Here is a 20,263-nt window from a genome sequence, read left to right as displayed (position 1 = left end):
GGGAGAGGTGAGCGTCAGAGCCGGCCCTTCTCCTCCCAGGGCGAGAAGTACGATGGCCGCCGGGCTGACATGTGGAGCTGCGGAGTCATCCTCTTTGCCCTGCTCGTGGTAAGGTCGTCCTTGCCTCTCCTGCCCCATTTCTAGAACAGTCCTCTGCCTGCTGGAAACACAGAATATCTACTTCCACCCTCAACTCAAGGGTTGTCTCCCAGATATTTAACTGGTACCAGGAACATGTGGGGGGGTATTTACCAACAGAGCAAAATCCCGGGGGCGCCCCTCTCTGTGCCTGGAGGTAACCATCTGGTTAAAGAACTGTGAGAAAGTCTGGAGGGTCCCCTGGGAAGGGATGGCGAGGCCAGGAGGACTTGGAGCACTCCGGCGAGCAGCTGCTTACTAACTGATCCTAGGGTGTTACAATATCGTAGGGATTAATAGGGGCGTCCCTGGTGGATCAGTGGTCAAGAATCCACCTGCCACTGCAAGAGACACAGGTTTGATCCCTGGTCCGGGAAGATTCCCCTGGAGAAGGAAATGGCTACCCACTCCAGTATTCTTGCCTGGGAAACCCCATGGACAGAGGAGCCTGGTGGACTACACTCCACGGATACGCAAAGAGTCAGACGTGACAGGGACTGAACAACAAGTGGGTTAATAGAACCAAACTGGGGAACGTGAGCTCCGACCACAGGGCCTTTGCACCTACTGTCTTGTCCCTGCTGGCCCTGTTGCTCACCTGGTTAACAATAGAGTTCTTTTGCCTCTCAGCTCAATCTTTGCCCTTCCAGGAGGCCTCCCCGGGGCCCCCTCCCTCCTGCCATGAGGTCAGATTTCCCAGCGGGAGGCTGTCTACTCCCTGGAGGTTAACAGAGCTGTCATTGTGTGTGTCAGTCCTTGAAGGGTGTCTCTGTGCTCGCCCCACCTCTTCCAGGCACTGGATTTAGGGCCCCCTTCCCAAAAGCCTGGAGGAGGTCACCTCCAGATCCTCCATGAATTACATCTGCAGAGATGTAATTGTAAACAGGGTCACATTCTGAGGTTCCAGGTAGACAGGCATTCTGGGGGGCCACCACTCAACTTGCTGCACCCCCAGATCCCCACAGCCCTCGCTCGGTCTGGTCTGCCTATCCCAGTCCAGTGTCGCCTCAGGCACCCGGTCACTGTAGGGCTGTTTGCTCCGTCACCAGCCTCTCCCACTCTGGGTGTGAGCAGCAGGCAGTCAAGGGCTTGCTTTGTTCACCACTGGACCCCCGACGTGTAACGGAGGCGCGGTCCTTGTTGAATGAATGAAGATTACCTACCCTCTCTAACCTGGGGAGAAGCGTGTTTTTAAAGGACAGGCTCCAAGCTACAGCCACAGCCTTTTAGGTGCTGGACACACCACCCATTGCCAAATCGCTGCTCTGCCACTTCAGATTTAGGCGGTCTTGTGCAAATGGCTGGATGCCTCCGTGCCTCAGTTTCCCCATCTGTAAAGTGGAGACAGCTCCCCACCTCCAGGGGCTCGTGGCGAGGCCTGACCGTGTCGCTGCGTGTGAAGCGCTTAGGCACTCGTCTGGCATACGCTGAGCTCTGTGTGTAAGGGGACCTGTCATTCCTCATGCAGGGGGCTCTGCCCTTCGACGACGACAACCTCCGCCAGCTGCTGGAGAAGGTGAAACGGGGCGTCTTCCACATGCCCCACTTCATCCCTCCAGACTGCCAGAGCCTGCTGCGGGGGATGATTGAAGTGGAGCCGGAGAAGAGGCTCAGCGTGAGTTGGGGGACGGGCGTGGAGGGCCGGCGGGAGGGGGGGACAGAGTCCCCGGGGCAGCCATGGGGACAGGTTTCCAGGACCCGGCCCTCCACCCCCGAGGCAGCAGCTGGGAGCGGGGCTGCGGGCTGAGCCCCATCCTGGGTCCTGCCCACCTGCCACTCCAGACTGGGGAGGAGGAAACACCACACACAACATGCACACACCACACCACACACACACACACACACAAACATGAGAGGACACATGTGCATAGTAGACACACCACACCACACACACACACACACAAATGCGAGAGGATGCATGTGCATACTGGACACACACCACACCAGACACACAGACACACACACAATCATGAGAGGACGCATGTGCATAGTGGACACACCACACCACACACACACACACACACACCACACCACACCACACCACACCATACACACACACACAAACGCGAGAAGACGCATGTGCATAGTGGACACACACCACACCACACCACACACACACACACACAGACATACATAGACATACACACAAACATGAGAGGATGCATGTGCATAGTGGACACGTGACACACACCAGACACACACACACACCACACCACACACACACAAACATGAGAGGACACGTGCATAGTAGACACACCACACCACACACACACATGCATACAAACACCACACACACACACAAACGCAAGAGGATGCATGTGCATAGTGGACACACACCACACCAGACACACACACCACACCACACACACACACACACACACACAAACATGAGAGGACGCATGTGCATAGTAGACACCACACCACATCACACACACACACACAAACGCATGTGCGTAGTGGACACACACCATACCACACACATATGCACACAGACACACACACCACACCACACACACACCACACCACACACACACACAAACGCATGTGCGTAGTAGACACACACCATACCACACACATATGCACACAGACACACACCACACCACACCCACACACACACACATACACAGAGACAGACACACATACACAGACACAAACATGAGAGGACACATGTGCGTAGTAGACACAACCACACCACACTACACACACACACACACACACGCAAGAGGATGCATGTGCATAGTGGACACACACACCCACCACACACACAGACACACACCCGAGAGGCCGCATGTGCATACTGGACAAACACACTGACACACTGACACACCCCACACCAAAAAAAAAAACACACACCACCCCCCAACTTGGGAGGGCGCATGCGCATACTGGCCCTTGCAAGGCGGTGTGGAGCGTGGGCAGGATGCCACTGCGCATGCGCATGCGAGAGATGTAGCCAGCCCCCTCCCCGCCCCCGCCCTCCGCAATAGTCAGGCTGCGCCGCGAGCCGCCACTAGGGGGAGACATGAGCCGGCGTGCTGCCCGCCCTTTGCGGGGCGCGTTAGGGACCCCCCAACGCCACCTAGGCAACTTTAATTGCGCACGTGCTGTGTTCAAACGACCTCACTTCTGCTTCTCTACCAACCACGCCCCTCACAGCTGGAGCAAATTCAGAAACACCCCTGGTACCTGTGAGTATGAGGGAACTGGACAACTGGGTCCTAGGGGGAAGGAGAGGACCCCAAATATCAAGGGCCCCCAAAGTAGGAGAGCCCGCTAGGGAGCGGGGTGCCAAGGGTCCTGAATGAGGAGGGGCTGGGGGTCTGGACTCCTGGATCTGAGGTGGAGGTGTGCTGGGGCCCTGACTCCGGGGTTCCCAATAAAGGAGCAGGCTGGGACGGGGGACCCCAGAGCCTCCGCTTTAGGAGACGTAGGAGACGCCCGGTTCCCTATGATTCTTCTCCTCTCCAGGGGCGGGAAACACGAGCCGGATCCGTGCCTGGAGCCAGCCCCGGGCCGCCGTGTGGCCATGCGGAGCCTGCCGTCAAACGGAGAGCTGGACCCGGATGTCCTGGAGAGCATGGCGTCACTGGGCTGCTTCAGGGACCGCGAGCGGCTGCACCGGGAGCTGCGCAGTGAAGAGTAAGACCCCCCGATCCTGGTAGACACCCTGGCCACGTGGGGTGAGGGGGTCCCCCCGCAGTCTGCCGGGCACCCACAGACAGAGACCCTCCTGGGGAGGCCTGGCCACTGGAAGGGCCGTGGAGCTGTTCCAGGGGGAGCCAGGCGGAGGTGGGTGGTAGGACCAGTGGGGAGGAGAAACGATGCCAAAAACCGAACAGGTGCTGAGGACGACTCAGTGCCTCACACAGTGCTTACACGTAGCAAGTGCTCAGGTGTTCAAGTCAAAGTGTTAGTTGTTCAGTGGTGTCCGACCCTTTTCGACCCCGTGGACTGCAGCCCGCCAAGCTCCTCCGTCCATGGCATTCTCCAGGCCAGAATACTGGCATAGGTTGCCGTTCTCCAGGGGATCTTCCCCATCTAGATATTGAACCTGGGTGTCCTGCATTGCTGGCAGATGTTACTAACTGAGCCACATTGAAAGTGAAAGTGAAGTCGCTCAGTAGTGTCCAACCCTTTGCGACCCCGTGGACTGTAGCCCACCAAGCTCCTCCATCCATGGATTCTCCAGGCAAGAATACTGGAGTGGGTTGCCATTTCCTTCTCCAGGGTATCTGCCCGACCCAGGGATCGAACCCAGGTCTCCCACATTGCAGGCAGACGCTTTAACCTCTGCACCACCAGGGAAGCCCTTAAATACAAGAATACAGTCTCTCAGAAAACCTCCTATAGAGACACAGAACTTCAGATCCAAGTACTAATATCAGAGATTTCAAGGGAGGAAAGGAGCCGCATTAGCATCATTTTTATATCACTAAGTAAAGTGAGGCTGAGATATATACTGGGACCAAGGGACCAACCCTGTTGTTAGAAAATGGAGCCATGGACAGAGAGCCTGATGCACGGAGCCCCACAGAGCCACAGACACAAGGAGGGGATGAGACCAACGCTGGGACCTGACCTCTGACCCCAGTGCTCTCCTGCCCCCACCCCCCACAGGGAGAACCAAGAGAAGATGATATACTACCTGCTTTTGGATCGAAAGGAACGGTACCCCAGCTGTGAGGATCAGGACCTGCCTCCCCGGAATGATGTTGGTGAGAAGGGCAGGCCGGGGAGTCCAGACCCCAGATTCCCCAGGGAGGGACGGAGGGGCTGCAGGCCTTGAGCTTCTAACTTTAGATTCCCTGACTTGCCCTGAGACCCTGGTCAAAGCCCCTCTCCACTCTGAGCCTGTTTCCACGTCTGTATGAGTGTCATGCCCAGCTATTTCAGTGCACCCTCTGATCGGGATGATACTCTCGGCCCGCAGACCCGCCTCGGAAGCGTGTGGATTCCCCCATGCTGAGCCGTCATGGGAAGCGGCGGCCAGAGCGGAAGTCCATGGAAGTCCTGAGCATCACAGATGCTGGGGGTGGTGGCTCCCCGGTGCCCACTCGACGGGCCCTGGAGATGGCCCAGCACAGCCAGAGGTGGGAGCCCCCGCCCCTCCACTGAAACGCACAGCCCTGGGTGGAGAGAGAGTTCAGGGCTCCAATGCTGCACCCACCTCAGAGGTGCCGTGTGACTGGGACAAGCCTCCTCCCCTCTCTGGGCCTCACCTTCTCATCTTGCAGGAGTGTGGAAGGGAAAAGGCACTGAGCCTTCCGAAACCCTCCCACCTGATTTTTTTCAGATCCCGTAGTGTCAGTGGAGCCTCCACTGGTCTGTCGTCCAGTCCCCTGAGCAGCCCAAGGGTAAGGCCAGGTCCCAGATGGATTAAGGGGGGTAAGGGAGTGAAGACCCTGTGGAGCAAAGCTGAAGCAGCAGAAATTATAATTCCCATGAAGTCCTGGGACGTTGCCTCCTTGTCCCAGAAGAGCCAAAGACCTGAGGCCTCGTTAGTATTTCAGTCCACTGACTGACCGTTTCCCACGTTAACAGGGTTGGGTTTTCAGTGTGCCTGAAGGGTCCTGTTTATTCATTTAACCAGTTAGCTGAGCACCTATTCTGTTCTTGCCACTGCTGGGTTTACAGTGCCTGACCATGATAAAAAAAAGTCCCTGCCCAGCTCAACAGTGGGAGTGGGGGTGGGGGTGTTGGGGAAATACTTGGACTACAAGTTCCATCATGCTTTGGGGTACACCCCTGTATGTGTGTGCCTGTGGGGCTCCTAGGGTGTCCTGGGAGTTGTAGTCCGCTCTCTCACTGTACGCCACTGCTCTACAGAGTCCGGTCTTTTCCTTCTCGCCGGAGCCTACTGGAGATGAGGCCCGGGGTGGGGGCTCACCGACTTCCAAAACGCAGACGCTGCCTTCTCGGGGCCCCAGGGGTGGGGGCGCCGGGGAGCAGCCCCCGCCCCCTAGTGCCCGCTCCACACCCCTGCCTGGCCCCCCAGGCTCCCCGCGCTCCTCCGGGGGGACCCCTTTGCACTCGCCCCTGCACACGCCCCGGGCCAGCCCCACGGGGACCCCAGGGACAACGCCGCCCCCCAGCCCCGGCGGCGGAGTCGGAGGAGCTGCCTGGAGGAGTCGTCTCAACTCCATCCGCAACAGTTTCCTGGGCTCCCCCCGCTTTCACCGGCGCAAGATGCAGGGTACGGGGTGTCCTTTGAGGTTGAAGGGGCCGGGGACGTGGACTCCTGAGCTCTAATGTGGGTGGGGGCTGGGGCCTAACATCTGGGTCCCCAAGGAAGAACCAGGCCGGGGGCCTGGACTCCCACGACCTATGAGAAGGTGCTGTTGGGAGCAGAGATGAAGGTGTTGGGTAGAGGCAGGTCGAGCCTCCAACTCTGGAGGAGGAGCTCGTTGGAAGGACACGCCCATTTAGTGCTCATACTCACCTTCCCATTGGCTCATGGCTAGCAAGCCCCAACCCCAGAAGGTGTGGCTCAACCAGGGGCCACAGCCCTGGAGAGAACGTCACGCAGCGTGCGATCCTTTGGGGGTTTAACTGCTGGGACGTGAACAGACTCTGGGGTCTGGACTCCCTGGGTGGAGGTCCCTGGTGGTCTGTGTGCTGGACACCAGGTGATGGACGCGTGTTGACCTTGCTCTCTCTTCCCCAGTCCCCACTGCCGAGGAGATGTCCAGTTTGACGCCAGAGTCCTCTCCAGAGTGAGTCTGACAGGGAAGGGAAGAGAGGGGACAGAGGGGCGATTCCCTTAGCCTCCTCCCAACCTACTTCCAACCTATCTGCTCCCACTCAGGCTGGCAAAACGCTCTTGGTTCGGGAACTTCATCTCCTTGGACAAAGAAGAACAAATATTCCTCGTGCTAAAGGATAAACCTCTCAGCAGCATCAAAGCGGACATTGTCCACGCCTTCCTGTCGGTGAGGGGCCTGGGTCCCCATGCACCCTGGCTTCCGCAGAACTACAAATCCCAGCAGCCTGTGGGGTTCACCTCCTTAGTGCTGGCCTGAGTTCCCCTTGGGGCTCATGGGATTTGTAGTTTTCTAGCCAGAGTTGGGGGTGGTCACTGTGGGGACATGGAGGCAGGTATATAGCGCCCTGCGGCCTGGAAGTGAGAAATAGGAGACAGAATTACTATTCCCTGCATGTTAGCCTCCACTGAGGACTAGTGAGTTGCCATTCCGCTACCACCAGATCAGAGATTGACAAAGGAACTATCCAATACTTTTTTTAGTGGACTCTGGGGTTGTCCACTGGGTCCTGTGGTTCTTTGCCCTAGGGGCTCATGGGCTTAACGTTTCTGAGACAGATGTGACTTTGGGCAGGGTCTGTGGAGGAAGGAAGGAATTTATTTAATGTGGTCCTCAGGCCTGGGGCTGGCACCAGATGTGAAAGTCCATATTAACATGGGATTCAGTAGCTCAGGGATTTTTCTGATGCTCTGTTTATAAGATAGAGAAAACCACAAATCCCAGCAGGCAGTGGGGCCCCCCAGTGCCTCTTCTGTTATCCTTTCCCCCTGGTGGCTCAGGGGATTGGTATTTCCTGGGCCAGAGCTGAGCAAGGGCTGCTTACCTGTACCTTGGAGTCGCGTCTCTGAAATCACCCCCTCCTCTTGTCCCCGCCCCTCTCAGATCCCCAGCCTCAGTCACAGCGTGCTGTCACAGACCAGCTTCAGGGCTGAGTACAAGGCCAGCGGTGGCCCCTCCGTCTTCCAGAAGCCCGTCCGCTTCCAGGTGGACATCAGCTCCTCGGAGGGTCCAGAACCCTCCCCCAGGCGGGACAGCAGCGGGGGCGGCATCTACTCTGTCACCTTCACGCTCCTCTCGGGTAAGTGTCCTGGGCCGCGGCTGCCCCCAGCCTGGTGTGCGGGATGCGCGAGGCAGTGGAGGGCAGCAGTCCTCGAAAGTTTCAGCTTATCAAATCTGAAGAGACTAGTTTAGAGAGCCCTCCCCCAAACACAGTTATTCCAAAAGAGTTTACTTAATGGCACTTATTTACGTCTAGTTTATTTACTGAAAAGTTTCATCACATCTAGTTATTTTTCTTGCTGACAAACTTTGTGACAGGAATAAGATCTTATTTATTTGAAGCCTAGATACAATAAAAATATTATGCTTAATGTTGATGACTCTAAAAACATGTCTGTATTAATTAATGCAACAAACCTAACCTAAATTTAGTACCAGGTATTCATGCTATCCTGAATGTTTCCCAGTTCATGCAAACCTGAAAGTCCTTAGGGTTATTTTCTTTTCCCTTTCTGAGCATTTACATAAGTGCCTGTTTTCCTGTAAGCCAATAAATAGAATTCATTTACAGATTAATTTTGGCCGTAACACACACCTACAACACACGCATATCGATGCATACAGAGGCACCAATAGACTGCCAATAGTTTCCATTTCAAAATTTCAGCCAGGAGTCAGTTACAATAAAGTAAAACCCAACAGTTACAAAAGAGGTTGGATTCAGATCACCTGTCTCCCTCTTGTTCTCTCTTTCAGAGTTACCTTGCCTTCAATTTTCAGTTTACTTTTTACATTTTTAAAAATTACTTTTCAGTATTCATGTGCTTGTTTATGTGGCTTTGTCAGGTTTTAGTTGCAACACACGGGATCCTTGTTGCTGCACGTGGACTCTGGTTGTGCTGTCCTGCCTCAGGCCTTGCTCCGATGCACGTGGAATCTTAGTTCCCTGACTAGGGATTGAACCCGTGTCCTCTGTGTTGGCAGGCGGATTCTTAACCGCTGATAGCACCGGGGAAATCCCTCAATGAGACATTCTTGGAATTTGGAAAACTTTGGGGGCTTCTGCATACGAATGAAAATAGGAAAATGTGATGAGAGCTCTCTAAAATTTTACAGTTTAGAAGTTTTTCCAATCTGAAAGATCCAAGAAGCTAGCCCTACAAATATTTTCCCTGCTAACCTAATTTTTAAGAGGGAAAAACTCTTACCACTGTTGTTTCCAGTACACCCTGCAGGCAGAGGTCCAGGAGACTGCAGGCTTTTAACTGTGTGTGAAAAATCCGTTTTAGGGTGCTGAAAAGACCTATGTTGGCCATTTCAGGGCAGGATTTCCTTTAATTCCCAATTAAGTAGTTGCAAGCATACATAAGCCCAGCTGGTATTCCCATCAGTGGCTGTCTGTATGGGAGCTGTTTGGCCTTTGAGGCGCGATTTCCCATTATTAATTTCGTAGCCTAATTCAGATATGAAATATGATCTAAGCAACTTTCTGAGGGCACTGTGGCAAATCGCCTGCGTGCTGCTTCTGAATCCAGCAAGGAATTACCTGGGTTACTTTTTTTGACTTTTTAAGTTTTTTAATTAAAAACTATTTTTTGGCTGTGTTGGGTCTTTGTTGCTGTGCATGGGATTTCTCTAGTTGCTCGCTGCCTGTGGTCCTCCGGCTCCTCACTGTGATGGCGTCTTTTGTTTCGGAGCACAGGCTCGAGGGCTGGCCGTAGTTGTGGCACACAGGCTTAGTTGCTCCGTAGCGTGTGGGATCTCCCAGACCAGGGATCAAACGGGCCCCTGCCCGGTAAGGTGGATTCTAAAGCACTGGACCACCGGGGAAGCCCCCAAGGCTGCTCTTGACTGCTTGTTTCTCCCAGGTCTCACACCGCCTCCCTTCCCTAATTAACCACTGCTTGAATCGGCCCCTTGGAACTCAGGGGAGGCCATGGAGGCTGAATGAAGGCTGTCTTCTGTAATCAGAGAAATGGGGGCCCAGAAAGTCTTTGTGCGCAGGAGCCCCACAGGGCCCTGCCTGGTATCATTAAGAGCTGAATAACTCAGTCTCTCATTTCACTAGCAAAAGTTTCTTTTCAGACCATATAGCAACTCGTTCAACTTTGAATTTAAGTCAAATTTAACAAAAACCCAGCCAGTTATGTTTCCCTGGGCCTCTTGCCCAGACACCCAGGTCCTACCTAGGAAATGCACTGGAGCCCCTTCAGATTTCAAGCCTTAAGTGAAAACAGTGCAAATAAAATTTTCAGGATCATCACTCAAACAGTGAGAGCTAGGTAGCAGGAGAACTCATCAGAACACCTGAGAAGTACCGAGAAGCCCGTCGGGGCTTCTTAGCCATGGTTCCAGCGGACTCCCGGTGCCCTCTGGTGGGTGCCTGTCATATCCGGCCAGTTAGGCCAGCACGGCAGATGAAAAGATGAATCTGTTGATTTAAGAAAAAAATGGAGGGACTTCCCTGGCAGTCGAGTGGTTGAGAATTTGCCTGCCCGTGCACGGGACACAGGTTCGATCCCTGTTCCAGGAGGATCCCACTTGTCGCGGAGCAGGTAGGCCAGTCTGCCACAACTACTGAGCCCGGGCTCTGCAACCAAAGAAACCTCTGCATTGAGGACCACAACTAGAGAGGGGCCCCCGCCCCCTGAAACTAGAGGAAAGGCACGCACAGCAGAGAAGGCCCAGTGAAGCCAAAAATAAATAAGTCTTTTAAAAGAAGAAAAAAAAAGGAAAATTTTACTGGAGTCGAACAGCACTATAAGCCGGGAGTAGCCGCTCAGGAAGTCTGAGAGCTGTTCCGCTCGGGAGCGGTCCATGCGCCGCTGTATGCGTTTGTGAGACAGAGGGCCCTATGGGAAATGGCGTGTTACTGACGGTTTGCACGATCCAGGTGCAGAGTGGGTCGTGGGTCGTGGGTCGTGGGTCATCGTCAGGGTTAAGAAGGTCGCCTCCTAAGCAGGTGTGCTCAGTGCAGGCGCATGATAGATACACACCAAGGAGGGCGGAGGAGGCCCAAATGGGCGGAGAAAATTTGTCGTGTTTGAATTTTTTCCACTCTTGACGGAAAATATGGATCTTGCTTCATTGGTCTGTTGCCCTGGCCCTTACAGGTCCCAGCCGCCGGTTCAAGCGGGTGGTGGAGACCATCCAGGCCCAACTGCTGAGCACACACGACCAGCCGTCTGTACAGGCCTTGGCAGGTGGGGGCACCCGTGGGGGCAGGGCGGCGGGGCGGAGGGGGCACTTCCGGTGGCCAAGTGCTGCAGGGGCTGTGTCACCCGCGAGGCACCAGGCCTTCCCAAGCCTGAGAAGGCCTCGCCACGGAGGGAGGGGCCCTCCAGGGGTCCCTAAGGGGACCACCGGTCTCTGTGTTGGAGGTGGTGGAGTTCCCTGCCACTGGAGGCTCCTGAACTGTGTTCTGGAGGAGGGTGACCAGCCATCTTGCTCTGCTGGGGACAGAGAAGTTCCCAACACTGAGGACTCTCAGTGCTAAAACCAGGACAAGGTGGTCGCTGTCTCTCAGACCCTGCTGGGCCTGGCTTTCACGGACTCGGGCCTCTCCCCGGGAGGGGGCGAGGTCTGTGCTCCGGGGGGAAGGGGCTTCTCTGTGCCCACCAGCCCTGGTCGTCGGGAGCGGAGTCCCCTAGCCACCAGGGATCAAGGAGGTCAAGGTCACAAACAAACTCTGTGGTTCCAATATCAATTTATTATCACGCAGCCCTGGAGGTCAGAGGTCCCACGCAGACAAATGGGGCTAACCCCAAGTGGAGGGCCGCCCCAATAGGCAGGTAGAGGAATTCTGCCCTGTTAGTCTGCTTCTCCAGGACAACCAGGAGCCAGGAAGGCCCACTGAACCTCTCTAGACCTGGCTGCCGAGGAAAGGTGGCCTTGACAACCGAAGTTCCTTAAAGGGCACACCTTCAGCGATGTAGGACCCACAGGGACCCGGGGTCCGAGACACGTGCCTTATAAGGGGAGTGGGGCAGTGCGGGGACCTCCGACTGAGCCCCAGGGAGGGGCAGCCCTGTGGGTTGCTATGGCAGGAAGACCTCCAGCAGTTAGTGTCTCTTAAGGGGTGTTCTCTGGTACGGGACCTCAGCTCTTGTTTTGGGCCCTATGGAAACTGCTGCCTGACCACTGGGAACCAGCCCTGGCCAAGTCTGGCCAGTGGCCCAGTCTGGTCCCACAGAAAGGTGCCCCAGTCATGCAGGCGCTGCTGGGAGAGCCAGAACAACCTGCTGGGGGCTCCCCAAGGGTCCCGAAGGGAAGGGGGCACTTTGGCCACAATCCGGGCCCTTGCAAAGTGCATTAACCAGAGTCTCTGGGGCTGTCTCCTGAGGTGGGCCCGCCAGGACTCCCTGGGGCTTGGTCTGGTCTCCAAGACCCCGGGCTGGAGGGCTGCGCCCTGTTGGTGCAGGGCAGGCAGGCAGGCCTCGTGGTGGCTGGCGTGAGCCCTGGCAGCTGCCCCCCGCCCCCTCACCACCAGAGCTTTGGCACCCCTTCCTGAGGCCAGACCGCTTCCTCCCGCACAGACGAGAAGAATGGCGCCCAGACCCGGCCTGCTGGGACCCCGCCCCGAAGCCTGCAGCCCGCGCCTGGCCGCCCAGACCCGGAGCTGACCAGCTCTCCCCGCCGAGGCCCCCCTAAGGACAAGAAGCTCCTGGCCACCAACGGGAGCCCCCTGCCCTGACCCCAGGGGGCCGGGGAAGGAGGGGCGCCCCCTCCACCCCCCTTCCCTGCCCCCCAACTGTGAATCTGTAAATAGGCCCCAAGGCATATGTGGGGAGGGGGGAGACACGACACACCCGGCCCTGCCCTTCGGGGATGGGTCTCTGGGGGCCATGCCCAACGAGGGGGGGGTTTCTGGGGGGACTGCGGGTGGGGGAGCCGTTTCTATTTTATTTATTGATTAATTTATTATTTTATTTATTGATCAATCTCTCTGCGGGGTGGGGTGGGGGAGGGATGGGGGCTGGTTGGGGTGGCTTAGCAGATCCGGACAGACGGGGCCGTCTGTCCTCGTGTGCCCAACTCCCCCTTCCTGGGCCCCCCACCCCCCAGTCCTCTCCTTCTGCCCCCACGACCTTCTGTACCGATTTGCTCTCCGGAAGGAATTCTGATTTCGCGTGATCCTGCCTGCGTCCGTGTCTCTGATTCCGCCGGCGGTAGCAACAACAAAAAATTAACAATAATAATAATAATAAATATCCTTGATCAGGGATGGCTGGCTGGCCTTGGCCTCTCGCTTCCTGGGTGGCCCCAACTGCAGGGGCGGAACCAGATGGCAGGGACAGGAGGTGTGAGGACGCTGCTGGCTGGACAGCTGTTCACAGCTGGACGTGCAGGGAGGTGGGGGAGTCCGGCGGGGGGCGGAGGCTGCCAGAGTCCGGCTGGAGACACAGGGTGCAGCCATCCAGGCGGGAGAAGTCCACGGCAAGGAGGCCGAAGAGGATGAACAGCAGCATGGCGACGACCCACTCGCAGATGGCCGAGATGGAGCGCATAGACCAGGAGTGCAGGACGACCACTGGGGCCAGGGTCAAGGGCGCACGGCCACAGGGAGGAGCCGGAGCCGGCAGGACGCCCGCCCCGACACACCCTACCTGCTCCGGAGCAGCGCCTCTCACCCGACAGCCTACCCCCTCCTCGGCAACTCCTCCCAGACACTCTGAAGGGGGCCCTCCTTGTCTCCCCTCTGTCTCCAGCCACTTCCCAAATAATTTCCCATTGCACTTTCCTCCCGTTTGCGGCAGCATTCCCACTGTCTCAAAAATGCTCCTGCCTCCAACACCGCACGGTGTCCTAAAGATACCCTCCAGCCTCATGGGGGCTCAGACGGTAAAGAATCCACCTGCAATGTGGGAAACCCGGGTTCAATCCCTGGGTTGGGAAGATCTCCTGGAGGAGGGAGTGACAAGCACTCCAGTATTCTTGCCTGGAGAATCCCACGGACAGAGGAGCCTGGCGGGTCCGCAGGGTCACAGTCAGACACGACTCAGCGACTGACACTACAGTTAGCCTCGCCTGGCCGCCTGTGCTTGCAACTTTCTCCCCCCACCGGTGGCTTACAGGCCCCTCCTACTCACTCCAGAGCCTTCTTCCTAAACTCTTCCTCTTTCCGGGTGTCCCCACCTCCATGACAACCCCATCCATTCCCGTGCCCCAGCAGGCCCTTGGGAATTGCCTTTACCCCCTCCCATCTCCACCCCTGGCCAGCTGGTCACCGCAAGTCTTGTCTGTCTTGCTCATCTTTTTCTGGTCTGGTGTCTCTACTGCCCAGCCTTGTCCCTTCTCCAGCTCCGCAGTCCCAGCTGTTTATAAAATGGTTCTGTGACCACTGGCCGACACACCCCCCCAGCTCCGGCCTGGCAGAGTTGCCCCTCATTTTCTGGGACCACTGCCCGCCTCACTGAAGTGCTCTTCCCCTCGGCCAACCCAGCTCTGACTCACCCCTCCTAGATCAGACTAGACATCATTTCATTCATTCAAGGGTTTTTAGACAGTGAGGAAGGCCAGTACCATCCTCTAGCCCCACTGATCCTCAGACAAAGTGTGTGCCCCCAAACACAAGTGCTGACCCCAGCCCTGACCGTGTACCTCTCCTGCTCACAAGCTTTCTGGGGCTCCCTGTTGCCCTCAGGCAGAAGCCCAAGCCTGTAACCCCTCACTTTTCCACTGGAGAGCCTGACCTCGGCCTGCCAGCAGCTTTATCGCCTCCCCTGGGCAGCTTCCCTCTCCCATCCCCCTGCTCCCTCACAACCATGTACATGAAGAGGCAGTCCCCCGACCCTGCACCAACCTCCCAACGCAGGCTAGTTCTGCAAGACCAGCTCAGAGCACAGCGGGTCTCAGACCCCTCCATGGCCATCCAGCCCCTACCACGCGCAGCTGACCATCTTACGGTCCTATCTCCCCCTCCCCCACAGTCAAGGGATGTTTGGGGCCCTCGGACGAGGACCCTGTAGCCAAACAGATCATGAGCACAGGCGGGGTTTGAGAGGGGCCGCCTGGACCTCGTGGTCAGTTTCACCCACCCCTGCAGAGGACCTGTGCTAGTTCTGCAGCAGCAGTTGAAGAAGGCTGAGTTCAGGAGCCAGCCCTTCCTGCCCGTTTCACGGGATCCAATCCACTGCTCTGGGAAACTGGATCACCACCTCCAATTTGCTGGGAAAGTGGATCCAAGTCTCCGAAGGGATCCACTGAGGGCAGCCCACCCAGGGCCTCGCTGGTTCCCCCCGGCCTCTTCCGGATGCCAATGACCTCTCGGCCGCCCCTTCCCACCCGCCCCCACAGGGGGCAGCCATCCCCAGGGTTGACCCCGCTCTCCCTCAGGGCACTCTGCTAATCAGTAGCAATCACTGTTCTGATAAAGGCAAGGCCATTCCACAGATATGGAAACTGAGGCTCCGAGACTGGTTTGGCTCGCCCAAAGGTGCGGCGATCTGGTGGGTTCTGGGGTGAGTCAGAAGCGGGTTGGAGTCGAGGTTCTACCCAGAGGCGTGCTGGTAAACGTGTGACAACCAGCTCTAATTTGTAACACACATCTGTTTCTGGGGGAGAAACCACAGCCACCTCCACCATTTCAAGCTGCTAGCGTGGCTTCCCAGGAGGCGCTGGTGGTAAAGACCTGGCCTGCAAATACCTAAGAGACGCAGGTTCGACCCCTGGGACGGGAAGGTATTGCCTGGAGAATCCCATGCACAGAGGAGCCTGGGGCTACAGTCCACGGGGATCACAAAGAGTCAGACACGACGGAGCACTAGGGCACAGTCACAGTATTGACTGTTTACCTGTTCTGTGCCAGGCACCCATCTAAGCACCTCACATGCTCCTTCACTCCTCTCATTCCTTACCATCACCTTCATTTGATAGATGAGGAACCCAAAGCACCAGGAAGTTAGGAAAGAAGAGGAGTCCGCCACCCACCCCCGGCTAGTACATTGAGGTGGTGGATTCCAACCCAGGCAGCACGCCCGCAGACCCGGGGCTCGCTGACAATCCTCTGTAACGCCGCACGGAGACCGGAGACCGAGGCTAAGGAAGGAAGGGGCGCCCAGGACGGCACGGCAGACCCACCCCATCGGAGAGCCACCCCCACTCCAGGGAAGGATACTGGCCACCTCGAGGACGAAGCAGGCACTGCAGAGCACCAGGCGGAGTGGCCCGATCCAGGGAGCCCCAGGCTGGGGCAGGTTCTTCATCCGCCAGGAGAGGAAGAGCTGCAGCCAGAAGTATAAGATTCCCACGAAGAAGGCCAGGAAGGCGCCTGTCAGGTGTGTGGGCCGCTGATTCTTCTCCTGGGAGGAGGAGGGCGCAGAGTTGAGGGGCGGACGTGCGGAGAGCCAGGGGCTGGGCCCACCTCCACCAGCTGTGCCGGAAGACTGCCTGCCATACTCGGTGACAGGCGTGTTGATTCCGCGCACTGGCTGTTCATTGCCCGCTGCACCCACGAGGGCCCCCCATTTAAAGTTGCTGTTTCCTGCTGGCGCCTCTATCCCTAAAACAGCGCCTGGCACATGGTGCGTCCTAAGTGGCTTCAGTCCTGTCTAACTCTTTGCGACCCCATGGACTGTAACTCACCAAGCTCCTCTGACCATGGGATTTTTCAGGCAAGAATACAGGAGTGGATTGCCATGCCCTCCTCCAGGGGATCTTCCCAATCCAGGGATCTAAGCCCCATCTCTTGTGTCTCCTGCATTGGCAAGTGAGTTCTTTACCACTAGCACCACCTGAGAGGCATAGTAGAGACTCACAAATATTAGGAGAATAAATACTTCATTCTCAGCCTTGGCGGGAGAGAGCAGATTATTGCCACTAAGGGGGTAAAAATTGGTTCCTGGAGGCTGAAAAAAAAAATCTTAAATATTGCAATGGTTTGTGCTTTACTGATATCATTTGTATTATACTAAAAATTTTAATATGAAATATTTCATGGGTGAAGGGATGATTAGGAGAAAATGTCTAAAAGAGGCTTCTGGAGAATTCCCTGGTGGTTCATTGGTTAGGACTTAGCACTTCTTGGCCTGTCCTGGTGGCTTAGAAGGTAAAGAATCTGCCTTGCCTGGAGAACCCCATGGACAGAGGAGCCTGGCGGGCTACAGTCCAAGGGGTCGCACAGAGTCTGACAGGACTGAGTGACTAACACTTTCACTTCTTTCAGTGGGGGCACAGGTTCAGTCCCCGGCGGGGAACTAAGATCCTGCGTGCCAAGTGGAGTGGCCAGAAAAGAAAAACAGGAAGGCTTCTGAGTGGAGGGCAACAATGATTGCAGAAAAAGAAAGGCTAAGGAACACGGGAATACATCAGCGAGTGAATGACTTGCTATGCAAATATGATGTGGAATTTTTACTAAGTTGTAGGCAGCTCTTGTCTAAACACCGTAGCTTCCCTGGCCCTTTGGTAAGAGAAGTTTGGTGTCAGAGGTAACCACAATAGAAAAATAAAATGATGGGGTAAATAAGAAAGATTTCTCCTATCACTCGTCCATCTACTTATTCTCCCAATACCTGCTGAGCTTCGTGGTTAAGTATGCGGGCTCTAAGAGTCAAGGAATCTGGGTTCATCTCTGACCACCAAGAACCTGATAATAAAGAAATATCTCTGGCATTTGACCAAAAAGAACCTCCCAGGAGTTCTTGTGGGGATGGATTAAAACGACCCAGCACAAGGCAAAGCTAGGGCCTCCTACAGAGTGAGCACCCATCCACAGGGCTGTCCAGGGGTCATGACTCCCAGCTGTCACCCCCAAGGGTCTGGGTTCCATTGGTCTGGGAACTAGTATCCTTCGCTAAGCCGAGCGGTGCGGCCAAAAAAAAAAAAAAGAGAGAGAGAACTGAGAAATTTCATCATTAAACGGAGAGGTACGGCAGCGAATGACCCCAGACTCCTAGGGGTCCACGGAATGACTACAAAGAGCCTCCTACGCTAGAGAGCGGACCTCATCACTGCCTCCACGGCCTGAGAGCCACAGAGAAATACAAGTCCCAGGAGGCCGTGCGGGGAGCAGCCCTCCTCGATGAGGACTCTGCGCCCCGGGGGATGCTGGGAGTTGTAGTTCCACACTCCGGCTGGCTGGCCTACGCCGTCTCACCTGAAAATTGCCCACTATGGAGGTGCCCAAGGCACAGAGGAGCCCCGTCCACAGGATCACCTGGTTATGCCACTTTCGGACGCCCCAGTCCCGAAGCTGGTAGTAACGGAGAATGCAGATCCAGGCGGCTGGGAGGAGAGGAAGTGGGTGGGAGACGGGAGCCCCAGACTTGGGGGTAGGGCGTGGGTCCAGGGGTGGGAGCCCAACTCCAGGATTTGGGGGTGGGCGGAGGAGGCAGGGACCCCGACGGTCCTGGCTGGGTGGGGCTAGCACCGCAGGAAAGGTGCGCAGAGCGTTTACCCGAAGCGGCTCCAACGTTGAGCACCTGGCTGAAGATGCAGCTCTGGGGGGGCACGTTTCCACACACACTGGGGGGAGATAAAGGCTCACCTCCTTGCTCCCTCCCGACCCCGGCCTCCCCGCCGGTGCCGTGATTACCTGATGTAGGGGAAGCCGTCGGTGAGGTTCACCGCCTTGTTAACCACAGCCAGCGAGAACCTGGTGGGGGGCGCAAGGTGAGCCAAGGGCTTGCCACGACGCTTTTCTTTCCAGCACAAACCCAGGCTCTATGCTCCTTCTCTCTCAGGCCCAAGAGACCAGCCCCTCCTCCAGACCCGGGGGTCCAGACCCCCAGCCCCTCCTCCCCAGACCTGGGGGTCCAGGCCCCCAGCCCCTCCTCCAGACCCGGGGTCCAGATCCCACTCTTCCTCCCTCAGACCGGGGGGTCCAGAACCCCAGTCCCTCCTCCCCAGACCTGGGGATCCAGGCCCCCAACCCCTCCTCCTTAGACCCCGGGGTCCAGCTCCCCGGCCCCTCCTCCCCAGACCTGGGGATCCAGGCCCCCAACCCCTCCTCCTTAGACCCGGGGGTCCAGCCCCCCGGCCCCTCCCCCCTCAGACCCAGGGGTCCAGACCCGCAGCCCCTCCCCGCTCAGACCCAGAGGTCCAGTCCCTCAGCCCTTCCTGGCTCAGACGCAGGCATCTCCTGCCTCTAACACTCACACAGTCCGTACCCTGGTGGCACAGTGGATGGGCATCTGCCTGCCCATGCTGGGGACGCGGGGGGTTCCCTCTTTGGTCCCAGCAGATCCCACATGCTGCAGGGGACAAAACCCGCGGGTGCGCCACACCTCCTGAGCCTGCTGCAACTACTGAAGCCCAAACACCTAGAGCCGGCGCTCTGCAGCCAGAGCTGCCACCACGAGGAAGAGTCCCCTGCTCACCGCAGCTAGAGAAAGCCCGCGGACAGCAGCCAGGACGCAGCACAGCCTAACATAAGTAAATAAATGGAAGAACACAGACACACACTCACACGGTCCAGATGCCAGCAATAGCCCAGAAGGCCAGGCACATGGGCAGCAGAGACAAGTATCCCCACATGCCGGGGTCTGCAGGGGAGGAGAGGGAAGGGACTGAGGTCAACACTGCCTCTGTGTCTGTCTCAGGTGAGGAGCCAGCCCTAAGGGTTTAGGTGTGTCATATTCTGGGACTGTCTTTGAGGCCCTCTTTGGCTCCCAGGCATGAATAGTGTGTAAGTGTTCAGAATGATAACACCAGCTCTGTGCTTGGGGCACTTTCGCTTTTTTTTTTTTTTTTTAACACGGTCCTTTATCCTGATGTCCCAGTATCTCTTAGCTGTCCTGCCCCCACCCAGCTCTCGAGTCTCTCCAGCCCCTTCTCAACTGCCAACCTCTGCCCCCCAGCCCCCGCACCCCTGTGCCAGGCGCTCACCCGTCCAGGCTCTCTCAGGCTCTCTCGGTCCTGGGGCCGCGTGAGAGTTTGGGGAAGAAGGCTGAGCGGTGGAGGCGGGACTGTCCGCGCCCCGGCAGAGCCAAAGTCCACGATCGAACGCCAGCAGGACACTGGCAGGTCAAGAGGGTGACCTCCGCCGTCCAGGGACTTCACCCGCAAACTAACTGCAGTTTCGGTCTCGGAACGGAGCGGGCCCTCCAGCTTCCCTCCTTCAGCTTTCTAGCTTCAGCGTTCAGACTCCCAGATGGGGAGTCCTCCCCAAAACCCAGAAATCTGAGCCTCCAGCTCTGTGCACCCTTCCTCCCTAGGGGACCCAGAAGCCCGGGCCTCTGGCCTCTTCAAGAGCACGTGCCATTGTTTCTAGCCCCCTGCGGTCTAGCCTCCCTGTTGGTACCTCCTTGGGGAGTGAGAACCCAGACCTACGGGTGCCCACTCTGCCGGGTGCCGTTTCTGCCTGGACGCGGCGGGAGCGGGCCGGGACCCTGGTGCCCGGATCCTGCCCGCACTGGCCTCCCAGTTCC

The 20,263-nt window shown here is 57.0% G+C and overlaps 2 protein-coding genes across 3 annotated transcripts in view; one reads left to right on the top strand and one right to left on the bottom strand.

The window, feature by feature from the left end:
• Nucleotides 1-13,118, top strand: part of BRSK1 (BR serine/threonine kinase 1) — a 21,020-nt gene extending 7,902 nt beyond the window's left edge. The window contains exons 7-19 of one of the 2 annotated variants that reach the window (XM_018063079.1): nucleotides 40-108; nucleotides 1,607-1,753; nucleotides 3,295-3,326; nucleotides 3,607-3,777; nucleotides 4,756-4,853; nucleotides 5,069-5,228; nucleotides 5,432-5,492; nucleotides 5,965-6,331; nucleotides 6,803-6,851; nucleotides 6,944-7,067; nucleotides 7,782-7,977; nucleotides 11,012-11,101; nucleotides 12,434-13,118. In XM_018063079.1, the coding sequence (XP_017918568.1) occupies nucleotides 40-108; nucleotides 1,607-1,753; nucleotides 3,295-3,326; nucleotides 3,607-3,777; nucleotides 4,756-4,853; nucleotides 5,069-5,228; nucleotides 5,432-5,492; nucleotides 5,965-6,331; nucleotides 6,803-6,851; nucleotides 6,944-7,067; nucleotides 7,782-7,977; nucleotides 11,012-11,101; nucleotides 12,434-12,591 (1,722 nt within the window). In that variant the 3' untranslated portion in view covers nucleotides 12,592-13,118. The remainder of the gene's footprint in view (nucleotides 1-39; nucleotides 109-1,606; nucleotides 1,754-3,294; nucleotides 3,327-3,606; nucleotides 3,778-4,755; nucleotides 4,854-5,068; nucleotides 5,229-5,431; nucleotides 5,493-5,964; nucleotides 6,332-6,802; nucleotides 6,852-6,943; nucleotides 7,068-7,781; nucleotides 7,978-11,011; nucleotides 11,102-12,433) is intronic. The other variant, XM_018063078.1, reaches the window with a different exon arrangement.
• On the bottom strand, nucleotides 12,803-20,263 carry TMEM150B (transmembrane protein 150B). Its single transcript, XM_005692952.3, has 7 exons — nucleotides 19,722-20,263; nucleotides 19,303-19,378; nucleotides 18,430-18,489; nucleotides 18,292-18,359; nucleotides 17,992-18,119; nucleotides 16,015-16,198; nucleotides 12,803-13,428 (listed from the first exon to the last, which is right to left on the bottom strand). The coding sequence occupies exons 2-7, from the start codon at nucleotides 19,368-19,370 to the stop codon at nucleotides 13,229-13,231; spliced, it is 708 nt and encodes a 235-aa protein (XP_005693009.1). The 5' UTR covers nucleotides 19,371-19,378; nucleotides 19,722-20,263; the 3' UTR covers nucleotides 12,803-13,228.

The sequence above is a fragment of the Capra hircus genome, chromosome 18, assembly GCF_001704415.2.
Source record: "Capra hircus breed San Clemente chromosome 18, ASM170441v1, whole genome shotgun sequence".
Taxonomy (NCBI): Eukaryota; Metazoa; Chordata; class Mammalia; order Artiodactyla; family Bovidae; genus Capra; species Capra hircus.
Note: the sequence above shows the minus strand (reverse complement) of the source record. Positions and strands in the feature narration are given on the sequence as shown.

Excerpts from the sequence above, each read along its gene's own strand:
- TMEM150B (XM_005692952.3), bottom strand. The coding sequence starts at position 19,370 with ATGTGGGGATACTTGTCTCTGCTGCCCATGTGCCTGGCCTTCTGGGCT. Across the intron at positions 18,490-19,302 it reads ATTGCTGGCATCTGGACCGT|GTTCTCGCTGGCTGTGGTTA; the intron begins GTGAGTGTGTGT and ends GCCCCCCACCAG. Across the intron at positions 18,120-18,291 it reads CAACGTTGGAGCCGCTTCGG|CCGCCTGGATCTGCATTCTC; the intron begins GTAAACGCTCTG and ends CTCTCCTCCCAG.